This window comes from Micropterus salmoides, unplaced genomic scaffold (assembly GCF_014851395.1).
Source record: "Micropterus salmoides isolate LMB-PRFRI ecotype aquatic unplaced genomic scaffold, ASM1485139v1 Ms_hic_scaffold_18, whole genome shotgun sequence".
In the NCBI taxonomy this organism is placed as follows: domain Eukaryota; kingdom Metazoa; phylum Chordata; class Actinopteri; order Centrarchiformes; family Centrarchidae; genus Micropterus; species Micropterus salmoides.
Genome location: NW_024040928.1, coordinates 647,391 through 672,190, shown reverse-complemented (window position 1 = coordinate 672,190; position 24,800 = coordinate 647,391). Strand labels below are relative to the sequence as shown.

At 42.4% G+C, this 24,800-nt stretch overlaps 1 protein-coding gene across 1 annotated transcript; it reads right to left on the bottom strand.

Moving 5' to 3' along the window:
* serinc1 (serine incorporator 1) lies at positions 1-24,355 on the bottom strand. The gene is made up of 10 exons (XM_038726435.1): positions 24,193-24,355; positions 23,162-23,323; positions 15,700-15,893; positions 14,100-14,179; positions 13,112-13,249; positions 12,331-12,500; positions 11,725-11,815; positions 2,487-2,628; positions 2,124-2,348; positions 1-949 (listed from the first exon to the last, which is right to left on the bottom strand). The coding sequence occupies exons 1-10, from the start codon at positions 24,229-24,231 to the stop codon at positions 811-813; spliced, it is 1,380 nt and encodes a 459-aa protein (XP_038582363.1). The 5' UTR covers positions 24,232-24,355; the 3' UTR covers positions 1-810.
* Positions 24,356-24,800: the final 445 nt, after the last annotated feature.

Here is a 24,800-nt window from a genome sequence, read left to right as displayed (position 1 = left end):
CTTATTTTCCTTGGTTTTATTAAACGACTTAAAATACACTTACATGTCAAGGGATTACCATTAGGATAAAAGCACAGGTTAGACAAACAAAATGTATAGCTACAATGTCTGCTAAATCTGTGAGGAACTACATGCTAATGATAAAACACTACCAAATAACTTATCAAAGAATTAATTCTAGTTTACATTTGAAGTCAAAAGTCAATGCAAATCAGAAGCAACAGGATTTTTTTGTGTATGTGCAAGCTGCAGAAGAGACACACAGCTGGTAGAGCTTTAAACATGATAACTAGAATACCACACGTGTGCGCCTGGTAATGGTACCAGTAAGTGAACTACGAGCTGCTCTCCTCTCAGTGCCACTGCTCATACACAACTCCATCCATCAGACATCGTCACATCAAGTTTTAAAAAGAAATGCATGCAGCTCTGTCTTTATAGGAAGAAAACACAGTCAGCACTAGGAATACACAGGATATATATACAATGGCAACAGCATGGGGAACCACTACAGCAGGCTGCTGAGGACTCATAATGACATTACACCAGAAGAGACTGGGCTGCAGTCACCTGGGACTGGACACATTTAAACAGCCTGTTTGGCTCTTTGTTCATTAGCCCCAACGCACGACACACATAGGCCACAACCACCAAACTAAACAGTCCCGAAACAATCCAGCCAATGTGAGTGTAGCCCCGGCCCCTCCAGGAGTGAGTGGTGCACGGTTAGCGACCTACTGTTTTACTAATTGCTGAAACTAAACACAGGTGAGGCAGAGTATGAAGGTTGGTGTTCGAGCGTTGTGCGTTTCAGTCAAAGTCTCTGTTGACCAGAACCAGCGGAGCTGCCAGCGTCCAAACGTAGAGGGCGATGCAGATCCAGCTGGAGGAGATCTTCACCCACACAGACGGCCACTTACTGGTCATGGCCTCATAATTGGAGTCGGGGCTGCAGAGAGAATGATGGAGGAACACGTCAGCTGACACATTTATACTCTGCAGCTATCAGTCTGGATTCCAAAGAATACATAATGCTAATATTCAAGTGACAGTAGCTTATATAAATATGACTCTCCAGTGTCAACAATGGCAGCCCACCAGTCTAATTTGTTCCGCCATAGTTTCAAAATAAACATTAATATAATAAACAAATATTTTTACATATCTCATAATAACATTAAAGACATCTAACGTTGTGTTTTGTGGCTGCTGCTGTAAGCTCGGACGCTCACACACTTTGGCATCCTACTCGAGACAACCACCTTTCTTTTGAGGTAACGTTAACAGTCTGTTTCTGTCACTCATTTGAGAAGGCGATTAAGCTAGCAGCACATAAATTTGGAGTGCACACATATTAAAGCCTTTATAGTAAATCCACTGAAACGGACCAGTGCGAGCTGACAGGCTGTGTTAGCGACTTTTCTCTCTTTACAAAGGACAAGTGTTGCAGTCTGAGTCTGACCTGAAGAGAAGCTGTGAAGTCTTCATGTTATGCAATACGAGAAGCACATATAATATAATTCATGAAATTGGGTCAGACTTGATGAATTTAGAGAGAGAATACACATGACAAAGTCCGGTTTTCAAAATAAGGTGTCTAAACAGTATGGAAATAGGATTAACCCGAGAAGGTCCGAGAGCAGGTTCACACTGAGCATGTGACAGACGTGAAAGAGTCTCGAGACGCCGTGGTGAACGTATGTCTATGCCTGAAAAATCATCCAGCATGACCCGATTGGCGATGGGTCAGTTATGGTGAAGGCTATTTCAATGCTGTGAGCTGCACAAATGAAATCCATTGTCCTCCATCCTGGACAAACAAAACCATAACCATGTGCATGGACAGATACCAGTAGTAGGGAGTAAGGAAATACATTTGTTTTTGTGTATTTAGTCTGACTCAGTCCCACACACACACCGTCCTGTTGCCTCATACACTCACTACAGCACCACATGTGGATTCATCTGCCGCTGAAAGTAGTCCCCAACAAATGCACTTCTGTCCTGTTTGAGGAACATTTGCTAAAAACTCACTGGATTAGTCAAAAGTAACAATAATACAGAACAGACTGTGGCAGTACTGGGATGAAGCCACAGCAGCTCCTCTGCAGTGTGAAGCCCACCTGTACCAGTTGGTAAGCGTCATCATGATGTAGAGTGATGCCAGGAACAGCATGAAGTGAAAAAAGGAGTAGGAGTAGGTGACGCCGTCCCTCTCATTGTCCACAGCTCTGCTGAGGCCGCTGCCCTCCTCAAAGCCGTCAGTCTGAGGCCCATCCTCGATCAGTGCAGACTCGTCACTGGTCAGAGTCAGCTTGTTCACCTGGGCGTTGGAGGAATTCCGAATACTGATAGACAAACAGAGGAAAAGGGAGAACATAGAAAACATGGTGCCTTTGAAAACAACACAGAGACAGACAGACCAGCTAACTTTTACTAAACATTGTTCATAAGCTGATAACAGCACAGATAAAGCATTTCCTCACCTGGAGTAGAGGACACACATGAGGAAAAGTATCAGTCCCACAATCCCCTGGGCATCCCACCACTGAACCACATGGTCCGAACCTGTGGGACTGGTGCTGTTCAGCCCGATAATACCCAGAAGGCTCGGGTTACATTTCCTGTCTGAGACACAAGAAAAGAGTCAAACTTGCTGTTGATTCAAATACTGATGTGTTGTTGATAGGGTTGGGCCAATAGACGATGCCATGAAGCACGAAACTTTTGAGGTCCCTATTGAAACTGAAGGGATTATTAGGGCCCGAGCACGAACCGTGCAAGGTCCCTATTGAAACTGAAGGGATTTATTTTTAAGGCCCGAGCACGAACCGTGCGAGGTCCCTATTGAAACTGAAGGGATTTATTTTTTCCTGCAAAGTCACCTCAAGTTTGGGGGCCTAAACATGCTCGAAAACTCACCATACTTTGCACATAATATTTTATGGGTTTATTTATGGGGCAAAATGGCTCACTAGCGCCCCCTACAGAGCAGCTCCAGTATATGCAACATGGTCACATCATACCCTGACGTGCTACAAGTGTGAGGGTACGCCCAATGTTGCTTGCAGCTTTAATTAGGGCCCGAGAATGAACCATGCAAGGTCCCTATTGAAACTGAAGGGATTATTTCTTTCTTTCTTTCTTTCTTTTTTCTGCAAAGTAACCTCAATTTTGGGGGCCTAAACATACTCAAAAACTCACCAAACTTTGTACATAATTCAGACGCGGGGGTGTCGTGCATGGGCGTGGCAAAATGGCTCGCTAGCGCCCCGTACAGAGCAGCTCCCGGACAAAGTCTCACCTACTTGTATGAAATTTCTGCGCCACCTGCTGGCAACAGGAAATGACCTTTAACGAAGCTGCCCCTGTGGCACGTTTCACCTACATGTATGAAATTTCTGTGGCACATGTATCATGTCCAGACGTACCAAAAAGCCTTTTGGAGCGATGCCCTAAAGCCAACAGGAAGTCGGCCATTTTGAATTTTATGGTCATTTTTGGATGATTTACACACTCCATACTTTAACGAACTCCTCCTAGAGAATTAGTCTGACTGACTTCAGATTTTCCTTGTCTATGATTAAAAGTTGTACAAACTTTGGGTTTTCGTGCAACAGTGTGGCGTCCAAAATTGATGATTCGCCATGAAAGAGGAAGTTGTTTTAACTTTAGTGTACTTGCTCACATCTGCTTGATAACTGTCCTGCCCCGAACACATCTACATGTTCAGTTATAGTCATAGTGCGAAGTGTTTTGTAGCGACACAAAGGGGACACAGGAAGTGATGATTAACACGTTTGTGCAGCGTCCGAAGACCATGGCAAATTTACAGCCACACTGGCAGAATCTGCAAGGCGGCCACCTCACACCTCGACGCGCTACATGTGCGAGGGCCCCTCCCAACGCTGCTTGCAGCTTTAATTGTATTAATAAATACACCTGCATCCGACTTCTACACCTCACTGCAAACACACCGGTTTGCCCCCCTCCCCCCCCCATCTGCTCAACCTTCTCTATCAGCAATATGTTGTATAATGTCGCTTAAAAGACAAAGAACTCTTCTTTTTTCTGTATTTTTCGACCCACGATCCGTTATCACGGCAGCAGGTGTGCCACCTGCCGGCTTGTTAATGAAGTAGCCTTTCAAACAACCGAAACAAACATCTGCACTCTTAATTATAAACGCAGCACTTTTGTTTTTTCCCCCATTCATCATGAGTTGAACTCAAAGATCTAAGACTTTCTCTATGTACACAAAAGACCTATTTTTCTCAAATATTGTTCGCCAATCTGTCAAAAAAGTGTTAGTGAGCACTTCTCCTTTGCCGAGATAATCCATCCACCTCATAGGTGTGGCATATCAAGATGCTGATCTGACAGCATGGGGATTGTACCGGTGTGCCTCAGGCTGGAGGATATTTCAATGCTGTGAGCTGCACAAATGAAATCCATTGTCCTCCATCCTGGACAAACAAAACCATAACCATGTGCATGGACAGATACCAGTAGTAGGGAGTAAGGAAATACATTTGTTTTTGTGTATTTAGTCTGACTCAGTCCCACACACACACCCTCCTGTTGCCTCATACACTCACTACAGCACCACATGTGGATTCATCTGCCACTGAAAGTAGTCCCCAACAAATGCACTTCTGTCCTGTTTGAGGAACATTTGCTAAAAACTCATTGGATTAGTCAAAAGTAACAATAATACAGAACAGAACAGACTGTGGCAGTACTGGGATGAAGCCACAGCAGCTCCTCTGCAGTGTGAAGCCCACCTGTACCAGTTGGTAAGCGTCATCATGATGTAGAGTGATGCCAGGAACAGCATGAAGTGAAAAAAGGAGTAGGAGTAGGTGACGCCGTCCCTCTCATTCGCAAGCCTCTGGAGCAACTAGAGTTTAAGTGTCTTGCTCAGGGACATGTGTCAAAGTGGTGAGTTGAACCGGGTCTCTCACATCAAAGGCGTGCGTATTATACACTGTCCAATCACCCCCAGCAGCCTCAGTGTACAGCATAGGATAGGATCCTGCTAATTGGGGTTTACAGGAAAAACACAGATCAATACTTACTTTTCAATTCCTACGACCCACTGGAACATAAGCTAGGGGTGATCCGAACCCTGCACCACAGAGCCGGATAACATACCAAGTGCACAAACCCGAAAGAACCACCTGAAGGGGCCCTTCCAGCCTGTGGGTACCCTAAATGGACCTTTGTGAAAAAAGCCACAAAATCCAAGAAGACCAACACTACAGGGGATAAAGAAGAGTAAACGCAACAACATTGTGATGCCATTCATGTCTGAGGTATCAGAGAAACTCAGGAGGATATTCTACAAACACTACATCCCTGTGTTTTTTAAACCCAAGAACATGCTAAGACAGATACTGGTCCACCCGAAAGACACACAAACACAAGAGAAGCAATCTACTGTATGCAGTCCAATGCAGTGCGGAATGCACAGACCTGTAAATTGGGAAAACTAAACAACCACTACACAACAGTTTACTTACATCTGAAGGACAGAGGACACTCGTTTGCTGATCACCAGGTGCACATTTTAGACAGAGAGGATGGATGGTTTAAAAGAGGTGTCAAGGAAGCCATCTACACCCGGGTTGAGAAGCCGTCGCAGAACAGAGGTGGGGGTCTGCAACACCACTGAACCCCTTCATTTCCCAGGAAAATTAACAAGCTAGGGCTGCCCCCAGCTAAGGATTCGAATCGAGTCGAATCAGAATCGTCAAGTCCTTCTATAGTCGACTGATAGTGGAATCATGTTTGGTTTTGTGCACGGTGATTGCCAGCCGGGTGCAATCTTGAGAAGCAGCAGAGCTGAAGTCTCTATTCATTCAGTTATTTGCTTTTAAATCACTAAATGGTCTTGCCCCGCCATACCTCTCTGAGCTTCTACACTCTTACAAACCCATCTCTCAGGTCAGATGATCAGCTGCTCCTGACTGTGCCTAAAACTAAGCGTAAGCTCAGAGAGGACCGTGCCTTTGCTGTGTCTGCCCCTAAACTATGGAATGATCTGCCTTGGCATATAAAACCCATCTTTTCTCTTTGGCTTTTGACACCTAGTAAGATGTCGACTTCATTTACTTGATTTTATTTGTTACTTTGAATGTTTTTTATGTTATTTGTTTATTTTTCTGTACAGCACTTTGGTCAACTTTGGTTGTTGTAAAGTGCTTAACAAATAAAGTTGGTATGGTATTCAGATTACACTGTAAATTTACAGCTAAACTGAGGCTTTTTGAAGACCCTTTTCTCTCTCTCTCTCGCCTGCCATTCACCGCTCTTGTGCAGAGTTTTGCGTGCATTCCGTGCGGGTCTATTTCAAGTAGCCAGCTTTGCAAAATGGCATGATCCTTGTTTTGCAGAGAATCTTTGACTGTGAGATTGACAGTCGAATCAGGCTCCGCCCATCGAAGCATCGAATCTTCGACTATTTGGGGTCAACCCAAGCATTACCTCTTGGTCTCAGGTGAGGTTGCCAACAACGGTCGTTCAGACTTGGCCACGGGTGGTTTTAACGACCATAACGACTTTCATTACAACAATCAGGAACTCTAACGAACCAGCAGTAACGATGATCTTGACAAACGACCCCCACAGAGGTTAAATAGCTGAGTTTCCTTACTAGTCATTAATGAAGAAGTCTCTTGGATGAGGGAAGAAATGTCTTCTAGTATCTTCAATCAAGTCAAGTTGCCCCACTTTAACCTTCTTTGGATAACCATGACCTGGATGACTGAGAATCTTCAGACATTTTCTCATGCAATATCATCTCTGCTGAGTCAGCACACATGGCACCTTTTCTCACCTCAATGATAAATGAATTCATTTTAATTAAGTTACAAACTCCTGAGCTTTAATAGCTCATGTTTTTCAGCAGTTTTCCTGTTCATGTTCAAAACTTTCTGCTCATTCATAATCTTTCCCATATAGACTATCTTTGCTCTCGGACATTTTGAGAAAATAGTAGTAATATTACAAGAATAACGTCATCATTTAATGAGAATTCATAATATTTTTAAACAGTCTTTATGCCTGCTCTATACTCTGCTGTGCAATAGCCTGCATTATTGCTCTGCTGATTTGGTAGTACTTCGTCTTTGGGACTGTTCTACCAGATGTGAGGTGGACGTGAATAAATAAAAACTTACTGAAAACACTTTTGATCGGGCAGAAATATCACCACAATTCCACACAAATTTTCACATCAGCACCTCAGATAAAGTGCAGTCACAGTCTCAAACAGAGGAAGTTTACGCCTCAGATTTTAGATGTTTATTTTGCAAAACTGTTTCAGTTAGTAACCGCAACTCAGGGCGAGACACCGGTGTCGTATTGTGGAGTTCACTCGTCACGACTCCTTATTATTAGTAATAGGCTACATTTGTTTTTCACTGCGGGAGAAAAAATGATGTGTAGCGTGAGAGCGTGTGAAAATTGTCAATTGCGTGAGTCCCACACTCAATGCCTGAGAGTTAACAGCTCTGGTGTTACTAAAAAGTTAAGCAAGCTAAAGCTTTGCTAGTCTGCCTAAAGCCTATAATCCACTGACTCTACGGTGCATTACGGCTGCACCGCGGTTGCTGGAGCCAATCGCGGCCGTTATAGTCAATGCTCGTGAGACCACCAGCTGCGGCCGCAGCGCGTCCCAGAAGCAGCTCTCTGCTCCGCAGAGAATAGGTGGCAGGTCTCTTTTTGCCGCTAGCCGCGTCAAGCAGCACAGAGCAGATCGAACCAGGCAGGAAGTCAGACACAGAATGACAGAGAGAATCCGGTCAATTTTCAAAATAAAACTTCCTGTGGCAACTCCCGATCGCATAACAGCAATAAACACTGTAAAAATGAACACAAAACGTAATCATTTAACAACGTAGCCTACTTAATTACAGTAGAAGCACAAAAACACTGACTACCAAATGAATGAAATCTAAACAGGCTGCACGCTACGCTGCTGACACGCTTTTGAGACGCTTCCAGTGGACTTTGATGCCAGGCTATCCATGCATCAAAACCGTGGCGCAGCCATAACGTGCCCTAGCCGGAGTCAGTGGATTCCCGGAGTAACTGTTAGCTCCTGACCTTTGCCTGTCATATGGTGTTTCTTAACACTTTTTTTGACCAGAAATTAAATTTTTCTCTGTGTGTTTTGGCTTTTTTCTTTTTTGGCCCCCTGACAGGCTGCCATGTTCACTTAAAGCGACTCGCTTCGCATTTGCAAGTCCTGCACATCTGAATGGCCAAATGTTTCGACCGTATCATTTTCACAATAACTGCGGGGGGTGGGTTATCAGATGACAAGAATGAAATATGTTTTATTGATAATAATACATTTATCATAAATATACATCTAAAAAGTTTTGTTATTCATATAGGACAGAAAGTAGATCTCATGATCTGAAAGTTAAACACAGCTGTCATCTTTTACACACAGCAACTTTGTGTTCTGCACACTTGTTTCTAATGATGTGATCAAACCCTGGCTAGTGTAGAGGCAATATCATCCTTTGACCAAGCTATAGGTAAGGGACAGTTTCTCTACCCTCATTCAATCTTGGGGCTATATAACACTGAACATTGTCTTACTTTTCTGGGTGTTCTTTGGAATTTTGTGTTTGAGCATGACCAGCAGGATTATCAGCTGGCAGTACATCGTGTCTCTGTTACAATGTCAGCTCAACTCGCCTTTGTTTGGTTTTCCATTGTAGAAAAGTTGTACCTGTACCTGCTTCCAGGTACTTTTTTTTGTATCACCTCACCTCCATCGAGGTTCCAAGCGAGCTGAGGGATACTAAAATGTAACATGAAAACAGACAGACTGCTGATTGGTCAGAGAGAATATTCACTATTCACTGCATCATCATTGCGTGCAGACAGAGGCCAGCAACAGAAGGTTTTATATTTTACAGTTTTTATATGTTATTTCATCACCTAATCCACTTCTCGTAAGTTTTAAGGTGAGAAGCTGTGTAGATTTCGAATATTGACAGTTTTACGAGAAGTGATGGTGGAACAAAAATGTGCTTGAAAGTTTTCGGAGTTGAGGAGCTCCGCAAGTGGCTGCGGGGGAAGCCTGCGCCAACCCGCGGGAGGAGCGTGTGAGGCCGGCCAGCCGCCCGCTCACAGAGCCCTCTGCTCCCGCCGTCACACAGACTGCTGCAGCAACAACGGCAGAGGAAAACACAGCTGGAAGGTTTTCATACCGCTTATCTGTCTTTACATTCTGAGGAATGTTGAAACGTAACTTAAAAAAGAGAAAGCTGTGTGGATCGCTGGTGTGTGTGTCGCATTGAAGATTACGTCGCGGCAGTTGTGTGTAGCGTCGCTATGACGACAACCTACATACCATCTCTGGGTACTCTGCATTGGAAAACGGAGCAGGGCCGAGTAGAGTCCAGTCTATCAATTTGCGCTATGGTAGCATTTTTCGGCAAGGCAGCATAGATCGTCAGAAACACCGGCAACAGTTCAACGTTTAGTCCTGATGGTAAGATGTGGAACAATGATGTTGTGTAGTTGTGGACTTGTGAGTAACTTATACCATCTGCTAGGTTACGGTCGCAGTCTGAAGCGGCTTTGATTTGGATCACACTACCTTGTTTCTTACGACCCGCCCTTCTCTGCTTCTGATTGGCTAGTAGTCCTTACCTGGGAACTGCGCATGTGCGTAAGATGCATCACTCTGTAGCTCAAGAGCGGAGCGTACAACACATAGGGTGAAAAGAGGAGCTGCAGCAATGTGCAGTATTAGAAAAATATGGTGTATGTAAACCTGTTCTGGTACAACCCCTAAATAAGATTTTGAACCTGAAAATGAGCATAATACCACCTCATTAATCCAATAAAGGAATTTCTCTCTGCCTGGTGGTGGAAGGAAAATTTACTAAGGAAAATCTCTTACAGGCAATGGAATTGGCTGCGGATAGGTGTGGACTGTTGTTACAGTCAGGCTGCATCCAGCACACCTGAGGGTCTTCCTCCTTTGCTTAGCAAGGGACAAGGTTTCATGTGATGTGGATGAAGTCCTCTGGCCAGACAGCACAAAGACATGATGCTGAGGCAGAATGATTCTGTCATTGACTTTGATTTGCAGTTGCACAATATTTTTAAGTGTAATAGGCTTTTCATTTAGAGTTTTCTGTTATTTGGGCTGAATATACAGATATTCAATACTGTATGACTTGCAGTACTTAGAGTATTCTACATATTTATTGCAGTTGTGATGACTATATTTTTTTTAATTGGAATATGTGTTTCCCATCCGCAAAACAAAAAAATAATTATGTAACTACACGCCGCTGTTTTCTCAATTTTTTAATGTAGTGTCTAAGGAATGCTCTGTAGTGTTTTACATATTGACTGGCTACGTTTATGTTTTGAAAGCATTGTTTGATTTTAAGCATAGATGACATGGTTTTGAGAAGATTGTTTTATTTTGCCAAAAGAGTCAGGGGTTTTGTGAATGTAGTTGAAAGATTAGGATTTGGGTTTAAAATTTCAAGAAAATGGTTTGAAGAAATGTCTCTTAGCAATTGTTCCAGTGGACTTTGATGCCAGGCTATCCATGCATCAAAACCGTGGCGCAGCCATAACGTGCCCTAGCCGGAGTCAGTGGATTCCCGGAGTAACTGTTAGCTCCTGACCTTTGCCTGTCATATGGTGTTTCTTAACACTTTTTTTGACCAGAAATTAAATTTTTCTCTGTGTGTTTTGGCTTTTCTCTTTTTTGGCCCCCTGACAGGCTGCCGTGTTCACTTAAAGCGACTCGCTTCGCATTTGCAAGTCCTGCACATCTGAATGGCCAAATGTTTCGACCGTATCATTTTCACAATAACTGCGGGGGGTGGGTTATCAGATGAAAAGAATGAAATATGTTTTATTGATAATAATACATTTATCATAAATATACATCTAAAAAGTTTTGTTATTCATATAGGACAGAAAGTAGATCTCATGATCTGAAATGATCCCATGATCTGAAATGATCCCATTTGGGTTTAAAATTTCAAGAAAATGGTTTGAAGAAATGTCTCTTAGCAATTGTTCCAGTGGACTTTGATGCCAGGCTATCCATGCATCAAAACCGTGGCGCAGCCATAACGTGCCCTAGCCGGAGTCAGTGGATTCCCGGAGTAACTGTTAGCTCCTGACCTTTGCCTGTCATATGGTGTTTCTTAACACTTTTTTTGACCAGAAATTAAATTTTTCTCTGTGTGTTTTGGCTTTTCTCTTTTTTGGCCCCCTGACAGGCTGCCGTGTTCACTTAAAGCGACTCGCTTCGCATTTGCAAGTCCTGCACATCTGAATGGCCAAATGTTTCGACCGTATCATTTTCACAATAACTGCGGGGGGTGGGTTATCAGATGAAAAGAATGAAATATGTTTTATTGATAATAATACATTTATCATAAATATACATCTAAAAAGTTTTGTTATTCATATAGGACAGAAAGTAGATCTCATGATCTGAAATGATCCCATGATCTGAAATGATCCCATTTGGGTTTAAAATTTCAAGAAAATGGTTTGAAGAAATGTCTCTTAGCAATTGTGAAAAACTGTAATACAATTCAGACACATCTGTTCTGTGAGGAGAAGCTGTGCTCTGTCAGCCCTCCAACACACATACCATTTTTATGTACTCCTCCCAGTGCAAAGGGAATGCATAAAGCTCTCTATATAGTAATGTTAACTTACCAGGCTCATTGGTCATGGCAGACCAGGTCAGGTACATGGTGTACAGGGTAACCAGGGAGGACTGCAGCAGCCCAGACCTGGGCTGTGACTCCTTCACACAGAGAACAGCAGGCATTAGCAGCAGGCAAAATAAATCTAAGACCAATTCTAACAAGCAAAAGCACTCAGCTCTATCTGCTGAGCCTCATGAAGGCAGGGGCACATGACAGTTAAATCAATAATGTTAGGCACAGATCTTCCTCGATAGCTGCATTTATAATCCATGCCCTTCCCTCCCAGCTTTGTACAATGTATGTACAAATGTAAAAATCTACAGCTTTCTACAGATCTTCCCACTAAGATTAAAAAGTGAAAATGTAAACATTAAGTATATATATATATATATATATATACTTAATGTTTACATTTTCACACACACACACACACACACATACATATATACACACACACACACACATACATACATACACACACACACACACACACACACACACACACACACACACACACAGAAACTGAAAACCCTATAGATAAAGCAAGTGAAATGTGCTGAGGGAACCCATGGCTTATTCCCCAAAATCAATGTAAAAGAGAAGTGGTATAAACCTGGATCTGAGGCAGAATAGACATGACGGAGGCAGCGATGCAGAGGAGCATGTTGATGCTGATGAAGACCTTGTTCTCAGTGCAACCATCAGTGTGGGTGTAGTAGATGTAGAACATGACCAGAGATACCAGAGACAATAAGTAGTTCACTGTGGTGACGGACAGCAGAGCTGTGTACACACAATACAACTTCATTACATATGTGAAGTGGCAGAATAACAGGGTTAATGATTACGGCAAGTCCGGAATGCCACGAGACATTCTGGACTGGATCTCTTAAAATGTATGTTTGAATGAATTAGTATTACTCTTAATTTCATCATTATGACTTCTAACGCAAAGTCTTAGAGTCGTTCTCTTCCGGACTACAATACATGTGTGTCTTGGAAAAATAATGACTAACTGATTGTCTTGTGATGACTCATTTTCGCCTGATGTCACACTTTCAGGACTGCAAACTAATCATTGGTGAAAACAGTGTCAAAGATCAGTTTGCATCCCTGTACTACATAAATAGGTGGTTTTGAATGGAAGTAAATGTAAATGCTCCGTATAGCGCCTTTCTAGTCTTTTTGACCACTCAAAGCGCTTTTACACTACATCTGCATTCACCAGTCAAACACTGAGCCTAAGTGTTCAAACAACTAACATTCACATACATTCATACTTGGTTTTATATCCCTCCCTGCCACTTAAAACAGCCAAACCACAGCCGACAAGCTGTCAATAACAGAACTCTTTTAAGGTTGTTTTCATCCATATGTTTAGGCTGTCACCATACCTGCATACCAGCAGCGAGAGTTGCCCTCTTCCATCTTCTCCACCCACGATTCATTCCAGGAATGGGCAAAGTCGATGAGCAAAACCAGCTGGATGAGGATGAAGCAGAAGGCTCCTGCCATGCCAACATAGAACCACACTGTGGAATGCAGCAAACAGAGAAGGAAATTTACGACACCGTCACATTATCTGCAGGCTTTCACGCAGCCAGAAAGACATTTAAGGACTTTTTTCCTACCACTTTAAGCTGAATTAAAACACATGTCTATGTAGACCTATTCTGTGGTAACCATGCTGGTTGGTACAGGGACAAATGAACAACGTCCAGGAAAGACCACAGATCTCTGTTTGTCTTTTTTCTTTTGACTGACTCATATCAGCTTCCGTTTATAACAGTACAACTTTCATCTTTTTAGCAACATATTTTAGGTCTGTTCAGCTTCCAAGTTCTCTTTTAGTGAATTGCAACGCCATTGAGCTTCTTAATAGTTTATTATGCATTTAATTTCAGCTCTTTTCCATTTTCTGCAACCTTAACTAGTCCCACAGCTTTTGACGTAGAAACTCCAAGTTGTCCGGCTCAATGGGGAATGGGGTGCTATTACTTTTGTAATTGATACCTTGAATACTTTCCAAAATATTCCAGGTTTTCCAGGAAAATTTTCCCATTCTAAGTGAAGGGAGAGACTGTCGAAATCCTCCTCATACCTACTCCACTTTGAAAGCTCAACAGTTCAGCATACTTTCAGCTACATACTAGATTTAAACAGTAAATTGGTCAAGAAGTTAAATTATTAATGATGTATTCAGCGTTTCGAAATATTTTATGGTTTGTTCACTGTCGCTGTGGAAGTTTTATGCTTTTTTGAGCTCTTTTCTGAGTTTATAATGGGGGTGTATTGCGTGAGTTAGAGTGGGCATTCATAGCCTTGATCTACGGTCACAGAGCTACAGACACTAAAACCACAACAATGGGCAAGAATAGTTACCGGTAGTGAAGGGACCTTCTGAGATGAAAAAGGATCCAATAGTGATGGCAGCAGCTGCAGCAAACTTAAAGAACCAAAACCTGTAAGTGACAAAAAAAGTCTCAAAATATAAGTTCCCTGATAACAGTTCGAAACTCAGTCTCTGGCAAAGACTCCAGGATTCAGTTCCTGCATGGATTAGAGCTGGAAGGATTAATCATCAGAAAATGAACTGGTGATCATTTTGATAATAATTCAAGTAATTTATAAAAGCAGCAAAATGCCAAACATCTCCTAATTCCAGCTCCACCTATCTGAGGATTTGCTATCTGTTCTGTATCAATGCAAACTGAATGTCTTTTGCGTTTTGGATGGTTTGTTGGACATGAGTACTTTAAAAGACGCTATCCAGGGATTTGGGAAACTGATGGGCACTTTTCAAGATTTCTTTCACATTTTATAGACAAACAATTGATTATTCAAAAGAATACTGGTCAGATCAATCAGTGATGAAAATAATAATTCGCCCTATATTGGATGTTTCAAAGTGCAAGTGACCTTCCACACAATCTGTGTCCACTGGATGATGACTTCAGAGGCTGGGAAAACAGGCCCTGCTGGACCATATGCAGATTTAACAGAAGTCAAATTTACAGATTTTTAAAATAACATGATAAATATACATCGCTGGTAGTGATTCTTGTCATGTGGATTTGCATAAAGGGTTAAATAGTGGAAGCACCATCACAGTGTTTCCCATTAATTAACGAGACCATGGCGGCTCGCCATAGTCTCAAAATGAACCGAAAATAGTTTTACATATCTCATAATAACGTTTCACATCTCTAACATTGTGTTTTGCGCCGCTGCTGTAAGCTCGCACGCTCACACACTTTGGCATCCGACTCGAGACAACCATTACGGTAATGTTAACGGTCTGCTTCTGTCACTCATTTCTGAGTAGGCAATTAAGCTAGCCGCGCCTAAATTTGGTGTGCACACGTATTCCAGCCTTTATGGTAAATCCACTGAAACAGACAGGCAGGTTCGTAACTTTATCCTGTCAGTTTCTCTCTTTACAAAGACAAGTGTTGCAGTATTAAGAGTCCTACCTGAAGAGAGGCTGTGAAGTCTTCATGTTACGCGATACGAGAACCACATACAACATAGATTGGGTCGGACTTAATGAATTTAGCGCGAGGAGGATAAACATGTGACAATGTCAGGTTTTCAAAATAAGGTGTCTATAGAGTATCGAAATAAGATTAATTGGATTATATCATGCTCACAGAAAGTATAAAACATTACATGTGTCCATTAAAAGTAAAAAAAACAAAACAATAAAATGTTAGGGAAATTACTTACTAATTCTAAATAAATCTGTTGACTTTTGTTGCCATTTCCTCACCATTTATAGCTATACAATGGGTTTATGATTAAATAGTTTGCTAGAACAAAACATTGTTCACAAGAGTGCAAAGGTTTTCATAGATAGCATCTTAATTTTGCACCCAATGCATTTAACTTTAAAATGTACAAAATTTTCTTCTGGGGGGGCATGAGTTTCTATAATGCTGATGAGAACTCTAGTAAAGCTTGTGGATGATGGTTGCTGACTTACCCATTGTGCAGAGCAGCTCGGGGGTCCTGGCTACTCTTCACTTTGATCATGAGCAGAGAGAAGAGCAAGAAGAACATGGCCATGCCGAAGCAAATACGGTACACAGCCTTGTAGCCAACCAGCACATCACAGTTAACGTGTCCCTCCACGCCAGGAATAGACGAACCCATTCCTCCTTCACAGAAACCTGGAATCTACAACAGCACACAGAACACAAACTAGTCTGCTTGGTCTTTGCAATGTTTTTATTGTACTAGGGAGCAAGTACATACATATTTAATACATACCACAAAAGGTTTTAGCTTCTCAGACAAAGCTTTAGAACCGCAGGAACTTCCTCACAATAAATGCTCCTTCACAATAAAAGCACCAACTTGTCAAGACAAGACAAGACACGATATTGGGTTCACGAGGTTGAGACGAGATTTTAAAACTATTTTTGAGAAATCTTCAATGCCAAATATGAAACTTTTAAGCATTAAACAGTTAATTTCCTGCATTCTGGTGACATCTGCATCAATTTATGGTGAAAATGTTTTTACTTATGTAAAGGGAAACAATTCAAGTGGCAGATGTTACAATTCAAAATCTAAAACTAACACAAGCTAATGCAGTGCAGCTCTCAGACATTCTGCGCTGCTTACTGGTGAAAATTACTAACGACCTCCTTATTGCATCAGACAAAGGACTTGTCTCTGTACTGGTTTTATTAGATCTTAGTGCTGCATTTGATATCATTGACCATCAGATTCTACTGCAGAAACTGGAACATTTCATTGGCATTAAAGGAACCGCTCTAAGCTGGTTTAAGTCCTATTTATCAGATCGGTTTTAGTTTGTACATGTTAACAATGAGTCCTCCATGCATGCCAGAGTTAGTCATGGAGTTCCTCAAGGATCTGTGCTCGGACCAATCCTCTTCACTTTATATATGCTTCCTTTAGGCAATATTATCAGGAAATATTCCATAAGCTTTCATTGTTATGCAGATGATACTCAGTTATATCTATCGATCAAGCGAGATGAAACTCATCAGTTAGCTAAACTTCAAATGTGCCTTCAGGATGTTAAAACCTGGATGACCTGTAATTTTCTAATGTTAAACTCAGATAAAACTGAAGTTATTGTTCTGGGGCCTAAGCACCTCCGTGACGCATTATCTAAAGATACAGTTTCCCTTGATGGCATCGCCTGGCCTCCAGCACAACTGTCAGGAATTTTGGAGTTATCTTTGATCAGGACATGTCATTTAAGTCTCACATTAAGCAAATTTCAATGACCGCCTTTTTTCACCTACGTAATATTGCGAAAATCAGGAACATCCTGTCTAAAAATGATGCAGAAAAACTAGTCCATGCATTTGTTACTTCTAGGCTGGATTACTGCAATTCCTTATTATCAGGCTGCTTGAAAAAGTCCGTTAAGACTCTTCAGCTGATCCAGAATGCTGCAGCACGTGTTCTGACAAGGAACCAGGAAAAGAGATCATATTTCTCCTGTCTTAGCTTCTTTGCATTGGCTTCCAGTAAAATCCAGAATATAATTTAAAATCATTCTTCTTACCTACAAAGCTCTTAATGGTCAGGCACCATCTTATCTTAAAGAGCTCATAGTACCTTACTACCCCACCAGAGCACTGCGCTCCCAGAATGCAGGGTTACTTGTGGTTCCTAGAGTCTCCAAAAGTAGACTAGGAGCCAGAGCGTTCAGCTATCAAGCTCCTCTCCTGTGGAACCAGGTTCCAGTTTGGGTTCAGGAGGCAGACACCATCTCCACATTTAAGAGTAGGCTTAAGACTTTCCTCTTTGATAAAGCTTATAGTTAGGGCTGGCTCAGGATAGTCCTGAACCATCCCTTAGTTATGCTGCTATAGGCCTAGACTGCCGGGGGATTTCCCATGATGCACTGAGCTTCTCTCTCCTCTACTTTCTCTCCCTCTGTATGCAACCTCATCCCATTATTGCATATTACTAACACAACTTCTCCCCTTTCTGGTAGTCTTGTGCTTTCTTGTCCCTCTCCTCTCTCCTCCGATCACTTCCTGCAGGTGTTTCTGGCTCTGGAGCTGTGGAGTCTGGATCTGTGGCTGCGGGTCACCTGCTGCCCCCGTGTTCCTGCTCGACACCCTCTGCTGCAACGACTACTGTTACTAGTCCTATTGTTATTATTGTTATTATAATCATTAACATTACGACTGTTACCATTAACACTACTATAATTATCTGTACCATTTTTCATTTAGTCTATAGCAACATCACCTTTACTGTCTGTACCTCTGTGTGTGTGTATATTGTGTAGGCTGCCTCCCTCCCCTCTCTCTTCCTCTCCTGCCCGCTCTCTCTCTCTCGCCCTCTCTCTCTCTCCCCTTCACCCCAACCGGTCGAGGCAGATGGCCGCCCATCCTGAGCCATGGTTCTGCTCCAGGTTTCTGCCAAGGAAGTTTTTCCTTGCCTCTGTCGCCTAGTGCTTGCTCTTGGTGAGAATTGTTGTGCTTCTGTAAATAACATCATAGAGTACGGTCTAGACCTGCTCTTTTATGAAAAGCGCTGTGAGATAACTGTTGTTGTGATTTGGCGCTATATAAATAAAATTGAATTGAATAGAATTTAGTAGGGGTGTGACGAGACACTTAACCTACAAGATCGAGACGAGATTTTAACACTATTTTTAAGAAATCTTTAATGCTGAATTATATGAAAAGTTTGAGCATTTAACACTTTATTCCCTGCATTCTGATGATTTTTTCTGCACCAGTTTATGATGATTTTTTTTTCCATTTATACAAACAGAAACACAAAATTCAGATTCAAAATCTATAACCTAACTATAACAGAATCTATGTCAGTGCAGCTCTCAGTCATTTTATGCTGCTGTCAGATCTGTTTCTCCTGTAGATCAACTTATTTAATATCATCCTTGCTGATTCATGATTTAGTCTCCCCTCCTCTTTGTGCCTTTGTTTTGGATTAGTAACCTCTTTCAATGTAACTGTGGCACCTTTTCGCCATAATAAATTATTACATTTTAATTTCTCCTGGACTTTAATTAGAACAGTGTTTCAGCAGATTTTCTGATCATGGTCAAAACTTTCTGAACATTCAGAATCTCTCCCACATATCTGTGTTCTCTGACATGTCCAGGAAAAAGGCAGAGTATTACCAGACTAATGTCATCATTTAATAAGAAGTATATCTGCCTTTACTCTGCTGTGCATTACGTTATTGTTCAGCTCGTAGTAACGTTATCCCTTTCAGACCGTTTGACCGATGGGACTGCATTCCAACACTTTGGCTCAGGACGTAGAGTGGGTCAATCAGAAGGTTAACGGTTCAATCCCGGCTCCCCCCAGGCTGCATGTCGAATTGTCAAGATACTGAACCCCGAATTGCTGTTCCGCCAGTGTATAAATGTGTGAATGGTGAATGCGCTTTGAGTGGTGGAAAAGACTAGAAAGGCGCTATACAAATACAGAGCATTTACATTAACTCAGGCACAAATTCACACATATTAACTTACAGCGCAGGTTGTGCTCCAGTTTTTAGATGTTTATGTTGCAAAACTCTACCATCTACCACTCATCACTGCTGTCTGGACCATTGACTCTATATAAAAAGGTCTGGACTCACAGCGCAAGGGTTTCACATCGCCGCAACCTGTCTCCCGCTCACTTTGCCTCAGTGGTAGCTTCCGCTCTACCCTCCCTCAACACATTTTCCTCACTTGAGGTCAATGATGCCACACAATCTCTGTGCTCTACACTAAGCTCGTGCCTGGATAGCCTGTGTCCTCTATCCACCAAGCCTGCTCGCCCAAACCAGTCCCACCCGTGGCTAACTGATACCATCCGCCGTACTGATCTCAGAGCGGCTGAAAGAAAATGGCGAAAAACCAAAGACCTCGCCGACCTTAAGGGCTACCAATTGCTCCTATCCTCCTTCTCAACAAGCATCAGTGCTGCCAAAACTGCGTTCTATAATGACAGAATAAGCAGTGCCACTGACTCAAGGAAATTATTTTCCACTTTTAAAGCACTACTAAATCCTCCTCCACCACCCACAAACGTGTCTGCTGATACCTTTGCTGCCTTCTTCAGTGGAGGCTATAACTAGCCAATTCTCTGAAACACTCAAACTCAACCATTGTAGCAGTCCTACTACATCTTTTCCTCTGCCCTCCAAGGTCAGTGGTTGTTCACTCTCCTCGTTTACTCCTCTCACAGAGAGCGAAGTATCAGAACTCTTGACCCGTAGCCGTCCAACTACATTCCCACTGGACCCGATTCCTACGAATGTCCTCTAAGCCATATCTCCTATTGTGATCCCGACAATCACTCACGTGATAAATACTTCTCTGGCTTCAGGAACCTTCCCGACCACTTTCAAAAGGGCTCGGGTTGCTCAAAAAGCCCTCACTTGACCCAACTCAAGTTAAGAACTATCGACCAGTGTCTCTTCTACCTTTTTTATCCAAAACTATTGAACGGGCAGTATTCAAACAGGTCTCAGAATTTATCTCAAGGAATGACCTCCTACATCTATATCAGTCTGGTTTTAAGAGTGCCCACTCTATTGAAACGGCTCTTCTGTCTGTAACAGAAGCCCCAAGGTCAGCTAAAGCTGCAGCCCAATCCTCGGTTCTTATCCTGCTTGACCTATCAGCTGCCTTTAACACAGTCAACCACAGGATTTTGCTATCCGCTCTCTCAGCAATGGGCATCTCGAGTAAAGCACTCCTGTGGTTCGAATCCTACCTCTTGGGGCATTCCTACAATGTTTTGTGGCAAGGACAATTATCCTCCTCCCACTGCCTCTCCACAGGGGTGCCCCAAGGCTCAGTGCTTGGGCCCCTTCTCTTCTCAATTTACACCACCTCACTGGGGCCAATCATTCGCTCGCACGGCTTCTCTTACCACTGCTACGCAGACGACACGCAACTCTACCTATCCTTCCCGCCAGGCGATCCTACTGTCTCGGCGCGGATCACGCACTGTCTATCGGAAATATCTGCATGGATGAAGGCTTGCCACCTTCAACTAAACCTCTCCAAGACTGAACTCTTGGTCATTCCAGCCAAGCAATCTATCCACCATAACATCAAACTACAAATTGACTCCACAGCCATCACTCCAACCAAGGTGGTGAGAAACTTCGGTGTCATGATTGATGCCCAGCTGTCCTTTTCAGACCATGTTGCTGCTGTCTCTCGGTCATGCCGCTTTTCTCTATACAACATAAGGAAAATCAGGCCCTACCTCACTCAGTACGCCACCCAGCTTCTGGTACAGGCCATGGTTATTTCTCACATTTCTATCGACTATTGCAATGCCCTCCTAGCAGGTCTTCCAGCTTGTGCGGTGAAACCCTTACAAATGGTTCAGCAGCAGCGATTCTGGTTTTTGATCAGCCCAAAAGGACTCATGTCACTCCATTACTCAGTGACCTCCACTGGCTCCCCGTGGCCTCCAGAATCAAATTCAAGTCACTAATGCTTGCATACAGAGTGACTACTAGGTCTGCACCCATCTACCTAAACTCCTTAATACAAACTTATGTTCCTTCACGGCTGCTACGCTCCTCCAACGAACGCTGCCTGGCTCTGCCATCCCTTCACACAAAGCAATCCCAGTCCCGACTATTCTCATCTGTGACACTACGATGGTGGAACGAGCTACCACACGCCATCAGAGCAGGGGCGTCCCTCTCTAACTTCAAGAAGCTCTTGAAAACTCATCTCTTCCTAGAACACTTCCTCTTATAACACCTCTAACTCCAAACCTCTAAAATGCACTTCCTGTGCTCTTCTTCTATCTCCTACAATGATCTTGTATTGATTGCACTTTTTGCTAACTCTTACTTCCTTCCCTAGGTATCTACCCCATTGATGTGATATGAACTGTGAGCTCTTACTAGTATGTATTGTCAGTTTTAGATCTGTAGTTGATGCTCTGTTGATGCTTGTATGTTGTTCCTTAAATGTAAGTCGCTTTGGATAAAAGCATCTGCCAAATGAGTAAATGTAAATGTAAGCGGGTTCAGCTGATTACTATCACAGCGTACACCAGTGTCAATCAGGGCGGAGTTTATTCGCTCCATGAGTCTTATAAGCTATACATTTGTTTAGCTGACAAGAATTCTCGTTACAATTTAATCCCAATTTAGCCTCTTTCTCCGTTGCTTTCCGCTTCTAGCATGAAAGCTTCTTCTTCGTGAGTAGTCTTACAGTCAAACAGTAATGGCAGACAGTGAAACTGATACTGCCCCTAGCATTACATTGCAGTTGAAAATGAACAACCAGAAATGTTTTTAATAAGAATATTGCTATCTCTCCCTGAAAAGACATCTTTGTAACGACACGTCGACAATGAAATTTCACTTTGACAATTTTTTATAAATCGGCAATCATTGCAGCCCTAGGTTCAAGATCTCGTCACACCCCTTGTAACTACCATTTAGCTATAAAAAGGCAAATAGGATAGGTTTCCAGTAATGGTGGTTCTTGGACCTATTAGCAGTAGGGTTGAATGATTAATCATTCGATTAGCTTATCGTGAAGATAGCAATTAAATATGTAGGTTAATTTTACAAAGCATCTGAGCCATTTAAAACAGTGCAAATTCATTCAGTTGTCATCCTTGTGTGACAGATTTGCTCACCAATCATAAGCGCCATGCGCCTCCTGTTACGGTCCTATTCACCAATCAGAGTGAGCACAGAACGTGTACATTTTACAACAAACAAAACAAGAGGAAAGAGTGTGGGATAATGGTGTCAGAGGGGGTGGCTGCTGCTTCCTGGTTTTGTCTGTCCCGTGCCCGGCGTCAACTCACTCCGAAAGTGTTTCAGTAGCGGAGCGTTTAGTCTGCCCTACATTGTTGACCTGTTGTTAATTTGTCCTTTCTTGTGCTTCTACTACGATAACAGCTCTCTGTGAGCCAGTTTTTACATGGCTACATAGCCCACATAGAGCATTTCAGAATGAGAGCATTTTGTCTGCCTGATTTTGCTGACTTGTTCAGATTTTGTTGATTTTTCAGTTGTCCTTGAGTTTTGTGCTTCTACCATGGTTAAGTAGTTAAATTTAAGTTAAATTGTTTATTCTTCATGTCTGTTTTAACTGTGTTTATTGTTGATATACGATTGGGAGTCTGCACAGAGTGAAAACCGTGCCACACCAGTTTTGATGCTGTCTCATGTTGTAATGCTCCATGACATTTTTTAACCATTACGTAATGAACATTGAAAATTAGTTAAACTTTAAAAAATCAAATTGTAATTACCATATCTGACAGAAAAATCGCAATTAGATTTTTTACCTAAATCGTACTGCCCTAGGTAGCAGTATCAATAATAAAAAAAAATATACACAGCAGAAATACAGTTCATATGTTGGGTTTTTCTGTACCGTATTTATTAAGTCAGTTTGGCATCTTGCATGTATCTTATGTGAGAGCAATCCTACCTACCTTCTTAAGCTGCCCCTCCATGCCGGGCATCAACATAATACACGCAATACCCACTCCCAGCAGCAGGAAGAAGGCGTAGATCAGGCGAGTCACTGTGGAGTTATTTCCACTGGGGCAGCATCGACACAGCAGACAGGGTGCACTGCCGCACAGGCATGGGATCTGCATACAGAAATTAATCAAACTTTATTTAAACAGTGCCTTTTTTGAAAATTTGCTATAAAATGTGCTTAAAAATACCATCAAATACAATGAAAAGTTAAAATACAATAGATAAGGGGAATGCTAAGCTAAAAAGGTAGGCTATGTGTCTTAAGATTGTTTTTTTTAAGGAGTTACTAGACTGCGATGGCAGGATGTTTCAGAGGCGAGGATCACTGACACTGTGTGTGTGTGTGTGTGTATGTGTGTGTGTGTGTGTGTATGTGTGTGTGTGTGTGCGCGCGCCTGCGCATGGTCCTGACACGGCAGCGCCCTCTTAAGCAGGAGCACAGTATTGCTCAGTGGCTGCTGTCTGACACTGCCCGGCACTGCTGATACCCGACTCTGTTTACATGACAGCAATGTTGCAACAGTTAACGTCATACCCGGCTGTTTGTTGACATGATCGACAGCATCGTGTTTACAGTCTTCACAACATAAAACCGCCACATACTCTTCCGAATGCAGCACCGTTCATTCAGATTAAAGGCAGTTTTAAAGCACGAGCCGACGCATTCGAGACTCGACATGTTTAAGTTATTTAGGTTAGCTGGTCTCCAACAAAAAGCAGATCATGTAGCCCTGCAATTTGCTACATGAGCCAAGATAGTATCCACATGATACAGTACAGCCTGTGTGTTAAGATTCTCGAGGAACAATAAGTAAACGCTTGCTTGCTAACGTTATCTTTTGTTTATTGATGTGTCACCGCGGCGGCCTGCCGCTCCGTGTTACTGCGCAGTCATGACAGCTAATATGAAAGCGAGGCAGCTAATAACAGCAGTAACACAAACATTGCTTCACAGTCAATGTAAAAGCGGGTTACTTACCCAGCTCGCCATGGAGCACAGTCCCAGAACGGCTCCCATAGTGGCTAATGTTTGTTCTTCTCTCGTTCTATGTTAGATTAGATGGCTGCTGACTCCCAGAAGATGGACGATGCGGTTCGTCGTCTTCTTCTTCTTCTTCTTCTTCTTCTTCTTCTTCTTCTTCTTCTTCTGCTTCTTCTTCTTTGTTTTATTGCGGTAAACGGCATTTCGTTATGTGCATAGTGTTTCACCGCCACCAAGTGGACTGGAGTGTGGATCGGTATTCGAACGATACATTTGCTTCTTCTTCTTCTTCTTTTCTTTTGAAGGTGCATACCGCCACCTACTGTATCGGAGTATGTAGCATCGTTGGGACTACTTTATATCATTAAAAAAAGGTAGAAAAGAAGTTTAAAAAAACACAACAACAAAACCTTACTAAATCCTATAATATACCCCTATATTTTTCAGATATTGTACTACTGCTTTCTGTGTATCCTTTCACCCATCTCCTGTTGTGCCTAATAGGCCGTCAAGGTTCCACTTCCTTACTGCCTGACTTATCTTTTGATTTAGCCTCATCCTCTCGCCCCTATATTTCCTACAATGTAATAGTACATGTTCTACTT

What these genes read in the sequence shown, in the direction of transcription:
- serinc1 (XM_038726435.1), bottom strand. Translation starts at nt 24,231, where the DNA reads ATGGGAGCCGTTCTGGGACTGTGCTCCATGGCGAGCTGG. An exon ending in TGGAGGGGCAGCTTAAGAAG is followed by an intron (nt 15,894 to 23,161) that starts GTAGGTAGGATT and finishes GTGCTGTTGTAG; the next exon opens with ATTCCAGGTTTCTGTGAAGG. An exon ending in AGAAGGTCCCTTCACTACCG is followed by an intron (nt 13,250 to 14,099) that starts GTAACTATTCTT and finishes TGCATTCCACAG; the next exon opens with TGTGGTTCTATGTTGGCATG.